The 20,089-nt window shown below is 45.9% G+C and overlaps 1 protein-coding gene across 3 annotated transcripts in view; it reads right to left on the bottom strand.

The window, feature by feature from the left end:
• Positions 1–9,511: 9,511 nt before the first annotated feature.
• Positions 9,512–20,089, bottom strand: part of PDE1C (phosphodiesterase 1C) — a gene marked incomplete at both ends in the record, with an annotated part of 288,273 nt that continues 277,695 nt past the window's right edge. For all 3 annotated transcript variants that reach the window (XM_079786145.1, XM_079786146.1, XM_079786147.1), the window contains one exon: positions 9,512–9,681. In XM_079786145.1, the coding sequence (XP_079642271.1) occupies positions 9,512–9,681 (170 nt within the window). The remainder of the gene's footprint in view (positions 9,682–20,089) is intronic.

The raw sequence follows: 20,089 nt of genomic DNA, 5'->3' as shown, positions 1-20,089 counted from the left end.
GACTAGAATAGCTGGGGTGCCCTCCATGAGCGGTGCCTGCCTGGCTCTCACCATCGTCCGAGCTTATTAATTATGAGCTCCAGCTGCTGGAAATACCAACAGCCCCAACGTTCAAAGCCTTTGCATGCCCCTCCCCTCTGCTCGGTCTGGTTCCACAGAGCCAAGATTGAGAGTGGGGTGGGGCAGGGGCCCCACAGCGAGGGGCAACAACGGGGGTATGGTCCTGGGCGGGCTGAGCTGGTGGGGATGTCCCGGCCCGGGCAGAGGACCTACAAACACTCTAAGTCAAGGTCAGGGTCCAAGAGAACCAGTAACGCTGCTCACTGAGGAGAGGGAGGTGAGACAGTGTGATCAGAGGGCTCAGGCCTGCTCTGTGTATTGCTGAGGACCACTGTCCCAGAGAGTAGCTTTTCTTCTTAGACACCACTGCCACCTGCTGGAGACTTTGATGCATTGCAGCTGCCAGTAATACTTGGCATTGATTGGAAAGATGCATATTCGGATTTGTGTGAATATGTCATTATGTTGACTAATATGTCATTAGTCAACAGAGCGGCAAACCGCGGGTCGCGAGCTGCACGAGCTGCACGTGGCTCGCAAGCCGCAGTTTGCCGACCACTGCGTTAGACAATGTTGAGTTGTATTTTTGCTTTGTAAAGTGATTTTCCTCAAAGATAAAAACTTATTAGCTTTAAGATGATGGGTACACAAAAGAATCTGCGTGGCGTGTTTAAGAGAATGTCTGTTAGACAATAAAGTAGGTTTTCTGAATGTGTATGTTAAAAATTAACAAGTTAGTTTACCTGGTTTTACTTATATAGACTCATTTGTATAATTAAAATTAAACATGTATGAAAAGCTTAATTTCACAGAAAAGTTTTCTGTATGTATTACAGTAACTTTAAATTTATACTGAATAGGTCTAAATTCATGCATTCACCAGTCACCGTGAGTAAACAAATGCACACAGCTGGGGCGTGGCTTAGCGGGAACCCCTCCCTAGTTAACTGCAGAAGGTCACAGCAGGAGACAACAGAACCAATTACCGCGAGATGCGGCGTGATCACGTGCAAATCATTTGTCGAACATTGCTTACAAGCTGTGACTCTTGGATTTAAGTCCATAGACTACAGTAGTAGATATGTAATATTTATTTATGTCGGCAAAATTACTACGGTGTTTTTTCCCAACATATGGCCTATTAACTAAAATTTGTTAAAAATAACAGTGAATTAAAAACAAAAAACAAAATAACCTGTTATTTTAATTATAACCAAATCTTGGTTATAAGCATTTTTAAATTAACAGGGTGTTAATTTTTACATTCTGTCTGTTACAGCTGAAGCCCGTTAAAATGAGGTGCGAAAAACCGAGGGTTTACTGTATTTCAAACTGGTCTCCCTAAAATAATCATCTGAATTCATTCTATCACATGTGAACTATCCTTCCCACTCTAAATACATCGTGATGTCGTACAGTACGTCGAAAGCCAAATCCTAATCAATTTCTTCTACAATAACCATTGTGAACGACTCTGATCTTGGTCGTTATTTAATAAGGAGAGGAATGAACAGGTTGAAGCCTTGCTTGCCTCACAGGGCCGTTCTGTAGGTCAAATAAGATCGTGGAAAGCCTGGGAAGCATAGTAGGCGCTCCATGAAGATGTGTTTGCTTTCACTTTGGGCTGGAGTTTCTCTTCCCAGCCCCATCTGAACCTCACCGCCTCCCACCCCATCGCCCTAGGAGGTGCCCTGGGCCCAGGAGTTTATCAGTCCACACCTCCCTCTAGCCCCTCAGCCACCCAGGCCAGGAAGGGGAACTGTGTGCCTTGAGGAGGAAAAAGCAGGAACAAACACAATCTCATTTGAAACAGGTGTTGCCTAACAACAAACAGCTAGGAGAGAGGTGTTCTAAGGGGCCGTCCTAAGGGGGCTAATTGCCACAGCACCAAGCACCAGGGGCCAGGAGGGCAGCAAACTCACTGGCTCCTTGGGAGGCGGTGAGCCGGCACAGAGGCCAGCGTCTGGACCCAGGCCGACTGGGGTTCCAACAGGAGCTTCGCCAGTGGCCAGGTGTGTGGCTTCCTGCAGGGCGCTGACCCGCTCAGCCTCCGCTTTCCCGTATAGAACAGGAGCGACAGTTCCTGCTCAGGAAGGGGAGAAGATACGCTAAAAAGGAACGTGTGAAAGCCTGTCCCCCAGACGCTCTTACAGGAAATGCTCAACATGTGTTGAGACAGTGCCCTGCTGGTCTCACTGTCCCACCCCCAGATGTACTGGTATATGACCACCTCATCCCACACCCCATAGATGCCCCCCAAACTCAGTGGCAAACTTTTGCTCCGGCTGCACCTTTGCCTGCTGAGATCCCTGAGGATTCTTGAAGAGTTCCCGTTCACTGAGACACCATTGCCTGGCGCCAGCGATCACTCACACGGTCAGATACACGCACACACACAGGTGCGCACACACACGCAAACACAAACCCGCTTTCCCAGAGACATTTTTACAGTGATCCCCCTGAAATGAACGGGCATCAGCCAGCTCAGGAAGACGTTATGGAGGGTAGAGGGCAGAAGAGCCTTCCCAGAGCCCCCAGAAGTCAGCGCCATGGGAGAGAGACGGTCCTCTCACTTTGAGGAGCACTCGTGGTCTCCATGGGAACATAAATAACCATTAATCAAGCACTGGCCACCTCTAGGAGGCGCCATGGACTTTACATGCATTTTAGGATGTCATCCTTCTGGCTACTACTGTGTGCCCTGAATTGATAAGGAAGTGGCTGCTAGAAGGATTCCATCTCATATCCGAGGCCATACAGCTGGGCAGCCATGGCGCTGGGAAGTGGGCCGGATGCGGGTGGTTATGCTGGGAAGCCCGGGGCACTGGCAGGAGTCCTCCTGAGAGGCACCCAAGAGCAAGGCACAGTACGGGCCTGAGCCCTCTGACCCCCTGTCTCACCTCCCTCTCCTCAGTGAGCAGCGTGGCTGGTCCTCTTGGACCGGGACCTTGACTTAGAGTGTTTGCAGGTCTCTGCCCGGGCCGGGACATCCCCACCAGCTCAGCCCGCCCAGGACCATACCCCCGGTGCTGCCCCTCGCTGTGGGGTCCCTGCCCCACCCCACTCTCAATCTTGGCTCTGTGGAACCAGACCGAGCAGAGGGGAGGGGCATGCAAAGGCTTTGAACGTTGGGGCTGTTGGTATTTCCAGCAGCTGGAGCTCATGGAGCTTGGGTGGGAGGGGCAAGGACGATGGGGAGAGCCAGGCAGGCACCGCTCACGGAGGGCACCCCAGCTATTCTAGTCACCGAGACTGTGTTCTGAAAGCTGTGGGAAGCCACCCGAGTGGTTAAGCCCGGGAAGAGACGGCATCAACTTTGTGATAAAAAATATCACTGGAGTCGTTTCAGTGGCCATGGCTTCCAGCACTTCCAGAAAGGCCGCCAGGGGCCAGGAGGGCAGCAAACCCAAATTCACCCGTCAATAGTGAGTCCCAAGAGTCAGACCAGGGATGTGTGGTTCAGTGATATAACCAGGAGCACGGGCCCGTTCTTTCACGCTGGGTTTCATGTTCATGTTCAGCATGACCTCGTGGACCCGAAACGGCTGTGTGCATCCAGGCTGAGTCGGTATTCCAGGCAGGAAGAGCGGAAAGGGGCAGCTTTCCACCGTATCAGCCAAAACTGTGTCACCTGGCTGCAGTTGAACGTTAACTTGCCCAGTCTCTCTGGACGAAGACAGGAAAGGGGAAAAGGGCTTAGAAATGGAGGCTGTACCTGTGTGTTCGCATACTAGGGATAACAAATAGAAATTTAGGATGATGTAATTAAATGGCAATTAATATAATTAAATGGTGCTATAAATAATTTATTTCCCTATATAACATATCTTGTATTTAGTTTATTATATATGTGTATTGCCTCTAAGAGACACCAGGGGGCAATGCAGCCTAAGAAATGAGTGTGTCTATATGGATTGGCTCTGAACCTTGATTCCATCAAATTAAACCAATATAATTAAGGATGTGCCTTCCCCAAGTCCTTGTGCCACCCGTTCAGCATGGTTTCCACCTCATTTCCAGAAATGAGCCACATGTGATGTCCTTTTATCAGCACACATTTCATGTGGCTTATTAACATTGCATTTTTATTTTCAGATGGGGGACTGTTGACTCAAGACTCAATTGTGTTCTCTAATGCACCATCACCCAAAGCATTTCTAGCCTATTTTAGGAAATAATGGCACTACACCCAGGTATGTTTCCAAAATTCTGGGTCATTGGGAACTTCCCCGGGTAGATGTTTGTGGGACAGAATGACGTAGGTAAATGACCCACTTGTAAGGGTGAGGCTTAGCGCTGTATTTCTTTCTTCTCTAGGAATTTTGAGCCTTAAGATGAAACAGAGTCAGATATGAGCAGCAAAGTCTTTTTTTCAAAGAAAAGTATAATGACGTTTCAATCTTTAAACAATATTCCTTTTTCTGAATCAACTGAAATTTGGACACATGAAGAGGTGTTGAATCGCAGAGAAAAAGAATGAAGGCCAACCGAGGGATGATACATTGGGGGAACTTGAGAAGAACAAAGGAATTGAATGTGGGGAATGAAATGGGGTGAATAAGAACAGAATGAAGGCCCAGCTGGTGTAGCAGTGCCTGAGCATCAACCTGTGAACCAAGAGGTCATGGTTTGATTCCGATTGGTGCACATGCCTGGGTTGAGGACCCAATCCGCAGTGGGGGCGTGCAGGAGGCAGCCGATCAATGATTCTCTCTCATCATTGATGTTTCTATCTCTCTCTCCCTCTGCCTTCCTCTCTGACATCAATAAGAAAATCTATACTAATAAAAGGGTAATATGCTAATTAGACCAGGACACCTTACGGACGATCTTCTGGACCTCCTTCTGGACAAAGCTGTGGCTGGGAGGGCCGAGGCAAGCCACCAAGGCTGGGAGGACCCATCGCAGAGCCCCAGCCGGGTGGGCAGGGCCACCCTCTGCGCAGCATTGATCACAGAACCCTGGCAGGGTGGGCAGGCCGGCAGGGGTGGCATTTGGGGGCAAACAGGCCGGCAGGGTGGGGGCAGTTGGGGGCAAGCAGGCTGGCAAGGAGGGGCAGTTGGGGGTGAGTAGGCTGGCAGGCAGAGTGGTTAGGGGCGATCAGGCAGGCAGGCCAGGTGAGCTGTTAGGAGCCAGCAGTCCCAGATTGCAAGAGGGATGTCCGACTGGCAGTTGAACATCCCCCAAGGGGTCCCAGATTGGAGAGGGTGCAGGCAGGGCTGAGGGACACATCCCCCACCCCACCCCACCCCCAGCACAGATTTCGTGCACCGGGCCACTAGTGTATATATATTTTTTAAAAGAACAGAATGAAGAGTAGCAGTTGTAGGAAGTAAGAAGCAGGGAGCTCAGGGATTCAGAGTAGCTGGAACAGATAATTAATGGAGGCCCAAGAACTCCAAGGGCAGGGACACCGGTGAAGGGAGCATTGAGGTGGGGACACTGGGTTTCCCACTGAATGTAGGAATGCATATTAAAGATTACAGTGCTCTGTGACACCGAAATTAATGCCTGTGGGGACAGCCTGGTGGGTAATAGATCATTAAGTTATTAACTTCTTTTTTACTGAGGTTGAAGAATATTAACAACTTACCTGATGTCACACAACTAGCAAGGGGCCTAACTCAAAAGCCTAACTTCTTTATACTACACTCCAAGAAATAATAGCTGATATTTGTTGAGTCCTTAGTGTATGCTTGGCCCGTGTTGTTATATTAAGTCAGGTACTATTATTATCCCCATTTTACAGCTGAAGAAGCTAAAATTCAGAGAGATTACAAAACCTGGTAAAGCTCATATTGCAAACAAAAGACAAGAGTCCATATTTAATTATAGGTTTTTCTAACCCCACAGTCCAAGTTCTTAACCACTAGCTATGCAGCTTAACCTGGAATGATAAACTTAGTTGATAACACAGGTGTTTTACCTTCGGACTATCTGCTATTATAGGTTACTCGTATTAATTTATTGGGTTTGTGGTGTAGATAACTTTTTTTTTAAGCTATTGCCTACACAATCAGGAAGCAAATTGAAAAGGGTAAGTTATACTATTCCTCATGACAAGATATTCAGAACTGAATAGTGCCAAGCACAGGGGAAATCTAACTCTTTCCCAATGAATCCCAGAATTCTGGAGAAGAAAATAATGACTCACATATAAGGAAGTCCTTTAAAAGCATCTTTTTTATTTGCTATAAGAATATATAATTTGGCATTTCTATACAATGCATCATGCAATTAACATGGTAGACATTTTACAAGCAATGCAGAATCTCAATATCTGGGCATCTGCTCAATGAAAACATTAGCAAAGGTTGAAATAACATCTTGGGACCAAATAATACAGAGGGAGCTAATTTTCTCTGCCAAGAAAGCACAGCCACCTTGACCTCTCTACCTGACCCTGGAGGTATTGGGATAAATGAGGAACACCATCAGGGGTTGATCCTGTTGATGTAAGAACTCATAAATATATCCTGCAGGTTTGGACGTTCTTACGTTGATATTTACTTTTTTAAAATTTTATAAGAGTTTATTAGCATTTATTTAAGCCAAAGTGTATGCCTGGAAGCAAGATCTCAACAGACTGAGAAAAACACTTCCCAGAAAGACTGTGTGTAGTCTGTTTGTGCCTTTGGAATGAAGGGGGAAGGTAAGGAAGATTACACGGACGTGGGAGAAAACAAGGCAATTTGTTTACAGGATAGTTAACAAGATCATGTGCATCCTTGCGGGTGGTTATTCTCTGAGGGGTCCAGAAAAGAGGCATTTCAAAGGTGTGTTAACCTAGATGCACAGAAACAATGGACAGGGCTTGCTTAAGGCAAACATAAACCTTTTACTAAAGAAATTGCATGTCTGTGGCATGACTATCCACCATGACCTGCCCAGTAGGAATGTATGATCAGATCACCCTATGAGATTACTTTAGGCTACACTTATTACACTGCCCCTTTTTTGTCCACAATCCATTGGATAGCAAAGTAAGGAAGCCACTACCCCATGGGCAGGTTCACTGTGTGGCCAAATGGCTGTGTGCAGCAAGCACGAAGGCACCTGTCTACAAACAAGTAGAAGTGGCCTGTTGAGTTAATCTAAGTTAGGTGGAATAGGGACCACCAGCCTGCAGAAGGGTCCTCTTGATCAGACACCATGCTGGGAGCTAAGAATTACAATTGCTTCCCTAACAAAGCATTTCCTTTTTGTCTAGTAATTAAATTTCCCTGAAATACTATCACAAAGCATATCCTAATATATAAAGAGCCAGGGTCCATAACATCCAAAACGAACAAATAGATGACTGAACGCCAGGCTGCACGTGCAGCAGGCTCGGGTGGGCAGGGACTGGCGAGCAGGCTGAACTGCTGACCTCTCGATCCCTCCTGTGCCATGGGCATCGCAACAACCTAGCACTGACTGCCGCCACCAAGGCTGGTGCAATGAGATTGGTCGGGGGGGGGGCCGCCATCGCCCCATGATCACCCTGCAGAGGGAGACCCAGGCTACCCAGCTGGCAGTGGTGGGAGGGGCCTCCCTCTGCAGGGTGATCAATTGTGGGGCTCCTGGACTGCAAGAGGGCGTAGGCTGGACCACACACCCCCACCAGTGCACAAATTTCATGCACCAGGCCTCTAGTTTTAAATAAATTGTTTAGTAGCTTGATGGGCATTAAATTCTTTAACTGGCTCAATTGCATAAGCCATTTTATTGGAAATGAACTTCAGAGAATGAAAGGAGAGGCTCTGAAACCCTTTACAATCAGACCCCAGAGGGTGTGGCATCAGGCACAGCTTCTTTTGGGGGGTGGGGGTGGAGGGGTGGTCCTGGAGATATTTTCCTGGATGTGGAATCCTCATCGCTACACCTGTTGTGGCCCTGTCCCTAGCCAGGCTTAGCTACAGCATCAGAACTTCCCTTATCTTTCATTCTCGTCACCAAAGACACAGTGGACATCATGAATCCCACTTTCTACGTAAATAAACTGCTGCTTGATTATGCCATTAGCTCGAGGACCTGCAACCAGCATAGACAGGACAGGACTGGAGATCAGAACTGCCTGACAGTGAGCCTGAGGTTTCCCCTCATCAGACTTTCTGAAGGGGTCGAAAGCTGTGTCTGGCCTTGAACCTTTCCTTACAATTTCTGTGAATTTAATGCCAAAGTAAAAGCTCTAGGAGAACCCTGGTTGGTGTGGTTCAGTGGTTAGAGTGACGGTCTGCACACCAAAGGGTCAAGGGCACGTACCTGGGTCATCAGGGCCAGTGTGGGAGGCAACCGATCCACGTGTGTCTCTCTCACATCGATGTCTCTCTCTCTCCCCTTCACCCCTCCCTTCTACTCTCTTTAAAAATCAATGGAAAAAAGTATCTTCAGGTGAGGATTAACAACAATAACAAAACTCTAGGAGAGACCCAGTTGGGCTAAAAATGCCGCCACAGTGAGAAGGGAGGTGCAGACTTCCGTTCCACCAACGCCTGTGAGAGCATTTGAGCTCCCAAAGGACTCAGCCATGTGGTCTGCTAGGAAGATGATCTGAAATTTAACTTAAAGGCATTTTCAACCTTACAGAGACAAATGTGCAATTAAGGAATTCCAATTAGCTTCAGCATTTTATACCCTCCTGCCCCAGGACCACAGGACCAAATGGACACATCCTGGAGTAGGTTTCAAACCTAGACTCTCTGAGGCCTGGGCACCTCATTGCTTCCTAGCATTGTCTGCTGTGAGTGAAGGTCAGGGTCATCTTCCTTTCTCCTGCAAACCCTCACAGCCTTACACGAGTCTATTAGGCCTGAGGCACGCAATGAGAACCAAAACAAGGGTCTTAACTTTGAACCTGGATCCGCTCAGTAAGCGCAAGTTCAGAAATATCTATGAACACATAATTCCTAAGTCTTCTTTTCCCACTAAGACTGCTTCCATTCAGAAGCCCAACTTTTGTTTGGAGTGCCTCTACTTGGAAAGGGACATGTTTATTTGAATTTTAAACATTGCATTTAAAATTGAGAAAAATGGCTTCAGAAGTGCAGTTATGAAATACAATGATTACTAACCAATAGTCTTAGTGGAGCAAGCCAACTTCCAGGGATAAAAATAGTATCAAGGGGAGGAATTTCATTTTTTTCTGAACAGGTTGCATCGTGTTAATTTTAGTCCAATTTAGACTTTGAAAGATTTAGAGCAATAAAAGCCACATGAGACAACCCGCTTACTCATTTGCTGGGAGGTCTGCATTGACCCCCAAATCCAGCAACTGATGAGTTTTTAGCAGAAGAGTGAAGGGAAAAATCACACGCAGCTCCTCTTTGCCCTGGTGGGCTCAACCATGATGGCACCGGCCCTCCCTCCCTCCCCTCCACCCCCAGCAGTCCTTTGGAGGTATACCTGGTGGCGGGTGAGTGCTGAGAGGCAGAGACTGGGCCCCTCCTCCACCCCCTCTCTTCCCCTTGACCTATTTCCTGTTCCAGTTATGGGAGATGTTCTGAATCTTTTTCATTTTGATCCTCTGATCCAGCATCTTGTACCTTGCAGGGTGCTCCTCCATTTTCTTGGGGACCGACGGCGCGTAGGAGCTGGATGCATAAGCGGGGCGTTTAAAGTGGCGCAGCGGAGGCTTGATCACTGGCGGCCATGCAAAGGAAGGACAGACAGCCGTTAGCTCAGAAGGCCCCAACAACCTCCTTACCCCGAGACCTGTTGTCTTCAAAACCAGGAAACAGAGTTAAACTCTCCCTGGAGTCTTAGGGAGACAGATGAATCGGACAGATGAATAAGCATATTATCACCTTGGCCACTCACTTTAAATCAAGACAAATTCCTAGAGATAAACAGTGATGAGCCCAGCATGTGAAGTTCTTTTCTAATGAAGAATGGGGGTAAGGAAGAGGGAGGGTGCAGGGGGGTCACGTTGGGGAAGAGCAAGGCAAACGGAAGTGAGCCGAGCCTTGTCACCAACCAGCATTTAGCATTGTCTGTAAGCTTCCGGGGTTGCGATGTGGCAGGCAATCGTGAGCTGCTAATACAAAGTACATCCTTGAGAAAATTTTGCAAAAATATATATAAAGCTCACGTATCCAAACGAACCAAAGATCTGAACAGACTCCTCACCAAAGAAGATATACACATAGCAAAAAAGCAAAGGAAAAGATGCTCAATTTTTGTCACTAGGGATTTGCAAATTAAAACAATGGTGATAGCCTTAGCCGGCTCAGCTCAGTGGATAGAGCGTCGGCCTGCAGACTGAAGGGTCCCAGGTTCAGTTCTGGTCAAGGGCACATGCCTGGGTTGTGGGCTCAGTCCCCAGTGGGGGAATGCAAGAGGAAGCCGATCAATGATTCTCTCTTATCACTGATGTTTCTCTCTCTCTCTCCCCCTCCCCCTTTCTCTCTGAAATCAATAAAAGTATATTAAAACAACAACAATGGTGATATATATACTACACACCGATTAGGATGGATAAAACAAAAATTTTAAAATCTGATGATGCTCATTGCTGGTGAGGGAGCTCTCACTCTTGCTGGTGGGAATGCAGGATGGTGCGGCCACTTTGGGAGACAGTGTGACAGTTTCTTAGGAAGCCGGACATAGTCATACCCTGTCATCCAGCAGTTGTGCTCCTAGATAGTGACCCAATGGACTTGAAAACGTATGTCCACATATAAACCTGTACATGCATTTTATAGAAGTTTATTCATAATTGCCAAAGACTGAAAGCAACCAAGAAGTCCCTCAATAGTTAAATGGAGAAACAAATTGCTGAACATTCATACCAGGGAGTGTCATTCAGTGGTTAAAAGCAAAGAGCACAGGGGGGTGAGGGCATGAGTTGGGGGGGGGGGTTGGGGGGTTAATGGAGGGATGAGGACACATATGTAATACCTTAATCAATAAAGAATTTTTTTTTAAAAAAAAAAAGCAAAGAGCAGTCAAGCCGTGTGAAGACTTAGGTAAATCTTCCATGTGTAATGAATGCTAAGTGAAAGCCGCCAGTCTGAGGAGGCTACACACTGAATGATTCCACTTAGAGGACACGCCTGAAAGGGCAAAACAATAGAAATGATCAAAGGATCAGGGACAGCCAGGGATTGGAAGGGAGGAGGGGGTTTCAAGCAGGTGGAGCACAGGGGATTTGTAGGGCAGCGAAACTATTCTGAATGGTACTATGGAGGTGGATACATCAAAATCCAGAACACACTGCAGCACAAGGAGTGAACCTTAATGGATGCAAATTTTAAAAATAATTTCGGAGGTTAGGAATCACAGAATGAAATGCAGGATGTAACAAAACAATCTAATGGCATTACGAAGGTAGGAAACAGTCTTATTGAATAGGGTGTAGCAAAAAGACACTCACCTAAAGAACTGGATGTGAGTGCATTCTGTTAGACTAAAGCCCAGCAAGGCTGCGAACAAGTACTGTATATGGGTAGACAGTATTGTTGGGAGTACTAGTTAACAATTCCAACAGTACCCTATGTGTCTATGGCAGTGGTCGGCAAAGTCATTAGTCAACAGAGCCAAATATCAACAGTACAACGATTGAAATTTCTTTTGAGAGCCAAATTTTTTAAACTTAAACTATATAGGTAGGTACATTGTTATTAACTTAATTAGGGTACTCCTAAGCTGGCCTTTGCTAAAAACTCAAGGGGCCAAAGAGCCGCATGTGGCTCACGAGCCGCAGTTTGCCGACCACTGGTCTACGGGAACTGAACAACCATGCATGTGAATAATGGCTGGTGAGAGCCAGGGTTCTCACTGCTGGAGCAGAATATACAAATAAGTGGAAGGGTCAGAATGGTCCAAGTGGCTGTACGAATTCAAGTTTCACTTAATGTAGATATAGATGGACACATAAACACACATTTTCTTGGTCTATTAGCTGAAAAGTTCTAGAAGCGATGAAGTAGCTACAAGCCTAGAAGTCTCAGTAGCAACAAGCACTGCTAGTACCCAGACCGTGGCTTCTAATACTCTTCTCCAATGAATGGATCCAGGATTCCTTGTAGAAACGGCTGGTTCTGGGACTGGAGAACAAGATGAACCTGGAGCATCTTGTAGTGGCAGAAAAGTAAGAAAGTACAAAAAACAAACAAAATACAACGAAAGACAGGACAAAGGGTCCCCCACAAAATGAAAGAGCTCACAAATGGCCAAAGTTGGAATTATTTGACCATCAAAATAAACACAGCAGTATGGAATTATAACCCAAAGTATAAAATAAACATTCATGGCTTTGTACCAAGATAACTACATACTGGAATAAATAAATAATTTTGGGAGAGTAGACACACTTTTCAGGCAAAAGAATTCCAAATAATTCATGTTGATGAACCTCCCTCACGGAGAAGGAGCCTTTTGTGTGGGCTGGAGTACAGGCTGGGAAGGGGACCAAGAGTAACCTTACAGTGAAGAAATCTAACAAACACCTCCTCCACCAGGAGATCGAGGTCGACGTCAACAGTGATAAGCGGTGTTGGTAGTATACACCCCTATTTTACGGGATGAAAATGCAAATTATGTAATGAAAATAGCACTTTACCTCTGTGGTCTTCCTCCCAAAAATACATAACCCCATTCTAACGATGAAAAAGCTTCAGATGAGTCACAGGTGAGGGACATTCTACAAAATACCTGACAGATATTCCCCAAAACTGTCAAAGTCACCCAAAACAAAGGAAGGCGGAGAAACTGTCACAGCCAAGAGGCACCTCAGGAAACGTGTGACTAAATGCCAGGTGTTATCCTGGGTGGGACCCTGGAACTGAAGAAAGACACTAGGTAACAACCAAGGAAATCTGAATAAAGTGTGGACTGTCGATAATAAGAAAAGTCTGACCTGCAGATCTGTACGCAGAAGAAGGTAATTGATACTCCTCCCTCTGCTATATCCCCACCCTCTGCCCCGCCTCTTCCCCTTCCTGCTCCTGCTGGGGACAATGTGAAGGTGAATAAGGTGAAACCTGGTTAAGTGATCATCAGGAACAGGTAAGGGGTAATAATGAGGTGAAAGGTGTGGAGGAGCAGAGATGCTGAGTCATTGCCCGGAATGCGAGTTCTCTCTGCGGCTACTCTGCTCCCACGGAAGGGCCAGCAGGAGTGTGATGGGCAGGTTGCTTGCAGGAGTGGGACTGAGGGATGGCTCCATTAAACAAGAGAGAAACCAGCTGTGCCCATCTCGTCCAATAAAAGGAAAATGCATGGCGTTTATGATCAAGGAGATTAGAAGCAACTTCAATGTACAATCACAGGGAATTAAATATCCTACTGTGGCACTATGGAAAAATGATATAGATGTCTATTAATAAAAATGGAGGTACATGCAAATAAAAAAGCAGTATAGATGATCTAACCTTATTCCTATAAAAACATATAAATATTATGCACAGGAAACTCTGTAAGAACATACATTTAAACCATAGCAGTGATTATCTGTAAGTAGTATAAACATGATTATTTTATATCTTGTTGGTTATTGACACTTTCTAATTTTTCTATTATGATCAGGCTTGAGTGACACAACTTTTTACAAAGAAACATACTACTAAAATGTCTTCTACAGTATCGTAGATTAGACCTTTTCTACAAAATCATACAAAATAGAAAGACAGTAAAACTATGTTTACTCTGGGCCTTAGTTGGAAACATCTCAGAGAGCTCCTAGCTGCATACACATTTGACAGCCTATAGAGTAATATTCATTCATAGGCATCTTAGAGCACCTACCGTGTCCTGCTGATGTCACCATGAACAAAACAGGCAGAAATCCCTGCCCTCGGGGGGCTTCCATTCTAGGAACCCTCTCTGAAACCTGTGGCTTGCTTACAGAAGAAAAAGCGCTCAAGCATGATTAGTGATTCCATTACTACAAGCCCCAGAATACACACACACACACACACACACACCAACTTTGCCTTTTGAGTTAGGCTGACACGGGAAGACGTTCAGCACATGGTGCTGTGGTGGCACCATAATGCACATGCAGAACAACGGAGATGTTGAAGATCTCAGAGTTTCTTAGGGTAAACAAGGGATCGCAGCACAACACAGTCTAGGGACAAACATAAAAACAGTCTCCTTACCCTGGAGAATGGGGTAGAGATGGGAGAGGGCTTCAGCATCAAAGCTGGTGGTGCCAACATCAGGCCGGCTGATTTAGCGCTCAAATCACGGTCCCTCTCCACATTCATTCCATTTTTGCTGCTCAGCACGAACCCAGGCAAAGTATTATTGAACTTCCACTTCTCAGCCTGAAGAAACATTTACCATTTGCTGGAATTCTGATCATCAGAACAAAAACTCTCCTTGCCACCGGAGTCATGGCAAATAGAGTTGAACCCTCTGACAGAGATCGGCCCCCCACCGACATGGTAGAAATACTTCTATGCCTGGCATTCATTCAAAATGTGAAGAAAAGGGAAATTCAGAGAGTGCTATTTTGTCTGCACTGATGGCCTTTCCCCTCTACAGGGGACCCCCGATTTGATCGCAGGGCAAAAGAGCAGAGCCAGAGATGAGGGCGCCATCTAGAGTTTAACAGGGACTTCTCTTTCTGGGGTGCTGGGGTGGCCTCCTGAGGACTCCTTCAGTCCTGAGATATTCCTGGAAGGGGGTCTGACCCTTCCCCTTCAGTGACTGGGCACTTCCCACAGCTGAACCCAAGCAGACCTGATGCAATCCCCTCCCCACTTGAGAAGAAGTAAACTGGGAACAGAGCCACTCCCCCCCGCCCCCCCCACATGCCTGTTCATCAGCAAGGTGGACCCTTTCCTCTTCAGGGCACAGTCACAAAGTCTGCTCTCGTCTCTTGGAGCAATGTACTTGCGGAAAGGATCTCATTAGCTAATGAAGGCTTGACAAAGTCACGTGTCTGCATAGAACCTGCACTTGACAAAGTCATCATTGATACTACTTTCAAACGTGCTTAGGAAAAGACAAGTTCAAGTCAAAAACTGACTCTTCATCACCTTTATTTGGCAATTACACAGGATGTTTGTTTTTCACAAAAGTGGTGTTCTTTTAGGAGTTTTAGTCCTCCTGGGTTCAAATCTCATCTTTGTCATAAATACCACAATTCCTCCCAAAGACGTCTATGACCTTCACTTCCTCTGCCACCCACCAGTTTCTCTCTGTGTCTCTCTCTCTGAGGCCATTTTGCTTTTGGTAGCTATGTGTGTGGGATGGGGGGAGGACAAGGAGAGAGACTATTGCATAGAAGTGTTTTTCTTTAGAAAATAGATACGGATTTATCCTATACTAGTAGCCCATCGTGCAATGTCGGGCACAGTAGGCCACCCGTAGCTTCCGCGGGAGCCGGCGGGAACCGCAGCGAGCCGCTGGGAGCCACACTGCTTCCACGGGAACCGTGAGGCTCCCACGGGAGGCAGAAGCGAGCCGCCGGTGCCCACGGGAGCCAGGAGGGAGCCGCGCCACTTCCGCCGGAGGTGGGAGGGACCCACACTGCTTCCGTGGGAGGTGGGCCCGCCGTCTCCTCTCCGGGCCTGTGCTCGGCCACGGAGGCTGCGGGCCGGCCCCCCGTCCCTGTCCGTGTCCGCTCTGGCTCCAGGGGGCTGGCCCAAGCTGGGCGCGGTGGCTTGCTGGCCCCCCTGTCTCCACTCCGGACCTCACCTGCATGTGCAACCTCCTCCTGTCTGGTCGTGACCCATTATGGAGTCCCGGCCTAATTTGCATATTTCCTCTTTATATAGATAGATAATAAAAGCCTAATATGCTAAGTGTCTGACCATTCGACCGTTCAACCAGTCACTATGACGCACACTGACCACCAGGGGGCAGATGCTCCGAACGGTAGGTTAGCTTGCTGCTGGGGTCTGGTCGATTGGGACTGGGTGAGATGGGCCAGACACACCCTGGAGCCCTCCTGTAGTCCCTCTCTGGCCCCAATCGTGCACTGGTGGGGTCCCTTGGCCTGGCCTGTGCCCTCTCACAATCCAGGATTCCTTGGGGGATATCTAAGAGCCAGTTTCAGCCCAGTCCCCACAGGCCAGGCCGAGGAACCCCACTGGTGCACAAATCTGTGCACCAGGCCTCTAGTTCACATATAAAATAGATGGCTGTTAGCTGGATTCAGGTGTTAAAATATTACTGAAGTTTTATAAAACTCCTTGTTTAGGCTGCTGTTTCTCAAAGTACCTTCAATAAAGTTGTGAATGAAAGAGATGTTGTTGTGGGAGGGAGGGGGTCTTAAGTCCAATTTAACTGGGTGAAGGTTAAACGAGTCTATTCATGGTAGGACTTTGATACCTAAATGACGGAGAAGCGTATTATGAATCCCTAAGAATAGCCGATAGCATGCAGATTCCTCAATTTTATCAGGCAAAGGAGCCCCCTTTATCAGGAGCAAGTCACAGAGTATTTGGCGGAACACTTTCAGAAAGACTGGGCTAATCCGCTCTCCTATCACATCCATCTCATTCCTGCAGCACACCCTGCTGTTCTGCACTGAGTGGTCGCAGGCCCCAGAGAACAATGACGGGTCCTCGTGGAACCTAGTCCAGCCGGATTCCCGGAGTGGAACCACAAGCTGCATCAGCACCCCGCTCTTCCCGACTCCTGCAACCGCAGTGGGGCAATTGGCACCCCGCACTGGGGCCGTGCTCAAAGGCAGCGACGTGGCTCACTCTCAGCTTCTGGACAATTTCTAATATTGGCACCTTTTTATAACAAGAAGTGTCAGACACATGATTTCTTCTGTTTCAAAGATAAAGCCATGATATTACCTTTTCAAAATCCATTTCCATCTATAGACAGTTTCTATCTACATTTGCACACACACACACATGCACACACACATATATTAAACTAACAAGATAGAATAATTATTTAATGCCTTTCAAGTGTTGTTTTACCTGAAGAACAAAATCCCTGCCATTCATTCCATCTCTCAAATCAGTGTTTACTTGTGGGATGAGTCTAAAATCTAATTAAAAGCCCTTACAAAAATCACCCATGAGTTTTGAATTGCAAGGGATTGGAATGTTATTAACATCAGTTCCATTGAGGATGGAACAATATGAGACCTGTGATGTTCCGTTCAGGACCTGCCATGGTAAAAAATATATATACACACAATATCTGACACACACTGTGTACTGAGCACATGCTACACATTTAACTTGAGCTGGTCTATCGTCCTCACTACAACCCTAATAGGCAAGCACTAGTATCGCTTCCTTTCGGGGTGAGGAGACGGAGGCGTAAAGAGCTTCAGTAACTTGCCTAGGTTCACACAGCTAGTGCATAGGAATCTGGATTCTGGTTTCTCATCCAAACGGTCTGACTTCAGAGCCTTCCTCCCATATTTAAAATAACTGCTACCTATTAAATGCTCTGCACCCTTATGAGTTGATGACAAATGAGTTCATTTAATAAAAGTATTACTTTAACTAAAAATAAAAGACTAAGAAAGTCCTCCCTCCAGCAGATGATCATCCTCAGCTAAGTTCTTTGTTTTCATTGTGTTCGCCCTGGCAAGCACCAAGGACATGAGACCCGCTGTTTCCAAGAAGGGGGGATATTTGGAGATTATACAAGCGAAGTATTGTGCTTGGTTTTTCTCATCAATGTGTGCATTTTTTCCACGTATGCATAGGAAGGTGGGACGTGTAAGGCGAAATCAGTAGTGTTTATGTCCCTCCTTCACATCAACAACGACCTACGCCAGAAAGAGTCCGTAAAGATAAATTTCTTCAGTGTTCTAGAGCTCGAGGGCTAAATAACAAATGCGTTTTGATCTAATCCATGACAAGAATGACAACTGCCATCCCTCAAAATGAACTCAAGATAAAAGACAATTGCCAATACAGCACTCATTGGCATCTTCACGTAAAAGAAGTGTGCTTGAACTTGGTACATGGGTAACTGGTCTAATCCCCAGGCAGAGTACAAGTGCGAAAGATAGGCGGGTAGAGTGCGGGCGATTTGACATTGTGTCAATGTCAATGAGACTCAGAACAAGGAGTGCCAACTTTGCCAAGCTATTTATTTGATTATGCCTCCATTTCCTAATCTGTGGAATGGAGATGATGGTACCTTCCTGAAGAGTTGCTGTGATGATTAAATGAGGTCATAGATAATACATGTTAAGAACCTATCATTGTCCCTGATATTTGATAGATGTGGAATACGTATCAAAGTATTTATTATAAAAAATCCATATTAGGGGGGGTCAGAAGTTAACATTTTTGAAGTTAATCACTCAATAACTTACAATGTACATAATATTTTGTTTTGGTAAAAGAAACGTAAGCTTCCTAAAATGTCTTCAGACCTCAGAGCTGGTCTGTCCTCTTCTGAGGGATCCTCTGGATGGACGTGTTAGCCGTAGTCCCCTAGAACAGGACACACAACAATGTCATTGCAAGCCAGCTGGCATCTGCACACACAAACTCTGTCTACAACAGGCGGTGGAGGTTAAAAGCAGAGCCGCGTCTACTGCCAACACTACCGTGCACGCCAGCAGCTGCACACAGAGGAGCAATGCATGAGCTATCCGCATCGGTGAGTGACTACAGTACTGTACCTTTCCATCTAGGGATCCCTCCAGCAAAGTGGTGTGACCGAGGCACCCAGGGGCATCTGCTCAGAAGGAAGTCACTGACTACTCTTCCGCAGTGGCAGTCATGACCGTAAGAGGCGGTGAAGCTCCGGGCCACTCCTCCAGCGAGAGCCAACGTATCCTCAGCTCTCCACCATTTACGCCCCCCCCCCCATGGAGGTCGATGAGGCTCACCAACCCCATAAGCAGAGGTGAAGTTGGCTCTAGAAAAGAATTGGCTGCAGGTGCTATGGCTTTACCCTGTAAGAGTCACTTTGCTAAAGATGTGCAAGGATTCAAGGCGAGGTCCCCAGACTAGTTTTCTGGTGCTGGAGCTGCAGGAGGACCCCTCAGGTAGTTTCAGAAACCACACAAGCTGTTCTTTAATGACGTGGTCTCTGGTGGCTTCTGGATTGGGGCACGTTATTTGCAGAACTTCCTTTATATCTGAATTTTCAACACCCTTATCACTCAATAGGTTAGAAAGGGAAAACAATGCATCTCTCTGAAATATATGTAAAATCATGTCTACATGGATAAAGACAAACAAAGCTGTTTTGGAAGACAGTAGTAGATTTTTCACTTAAATCTACTGTATAGTAGCCTGCTAAACAGATGTTAAAATAGATGTTTTCCCAAGACCTAGCTTTATATTTTGCACAAAATTTATTTTGCCATAGATCAGCAAACTTTCTGTGTGAGTGTGTTTTCTAAGTGTCTCTTAAAAGCAGGATAGAGCTGGATTTTGGATTTTTTTTAATCTAATCACATAATATCTGTATTTTAATACCAGAGTTTAAGCCATATGCAATTATTATCATTACTGATATTTTTAAAACAGGTACTACTGATTTAATTTTGTTTTTATTTTGGATTTGACTTTACTGATTTTGTCATTATTCTTTATTCCTTGCTTCTTTTTCTTCCTTTCTGCCTTCTATTAATACATTTTCTATATTCCCTTTGTTGGTGTTCTCTTGCTGATTTAGATACTGTAGGTTATATTTAAATTATTCTACTGATGATTCTTTGTGTTAAAAATTTGCCAAATTACAAAGTTCTTCCCAAAGACAAAATAGATTTTAGCACTCCTTAACTCCTATGGAATAACCCTCCTTCCATCAATAGCTTGTTGCCTATTTTAACACAAAATTGGACATTATTTTTATAGTGACTAGTTACTCAAATTTACCAGCATGTTTTATTTACTTGTGTGTGCACCATTAATCCTTGTATCTCACACCTTGCTCTGGAGTTCACTTTTCTCCTTGTGGAAGTATGTCCCTCAGCACATGGAAGATTTACCTTCATTGTCTTCCCACATTTACTATCACCAAGGCAAATATTGCTGTCAGTTGGTTTCCATTTTATTATAGGCAACCTGCTTGCAGCTTCCCTGAACATAACCAGTTTCTCATAGTATTTAAGATTTTTCTCATTTTTGTTGTAATTTTAGGCCCTCTCACACTGTTC

Source organism: Cnephaeus nilssonii (assembly GCF_951640355.1).
Source record: "Cnephaeus nilssonii genome assembly, chromosome: 12".
Classification (NCBI taxonomy): Eukaryota; Metazoa; Chordata; class Mammalia; order Chiroptera; family Vespertilionidae; genus Cnephaeus; species Cnephaeus nilssonii.
Note: the sequence above shows the minus strand (reverse complement) of the source record. Positions and strands in the feature narration are given on the sequence as shown.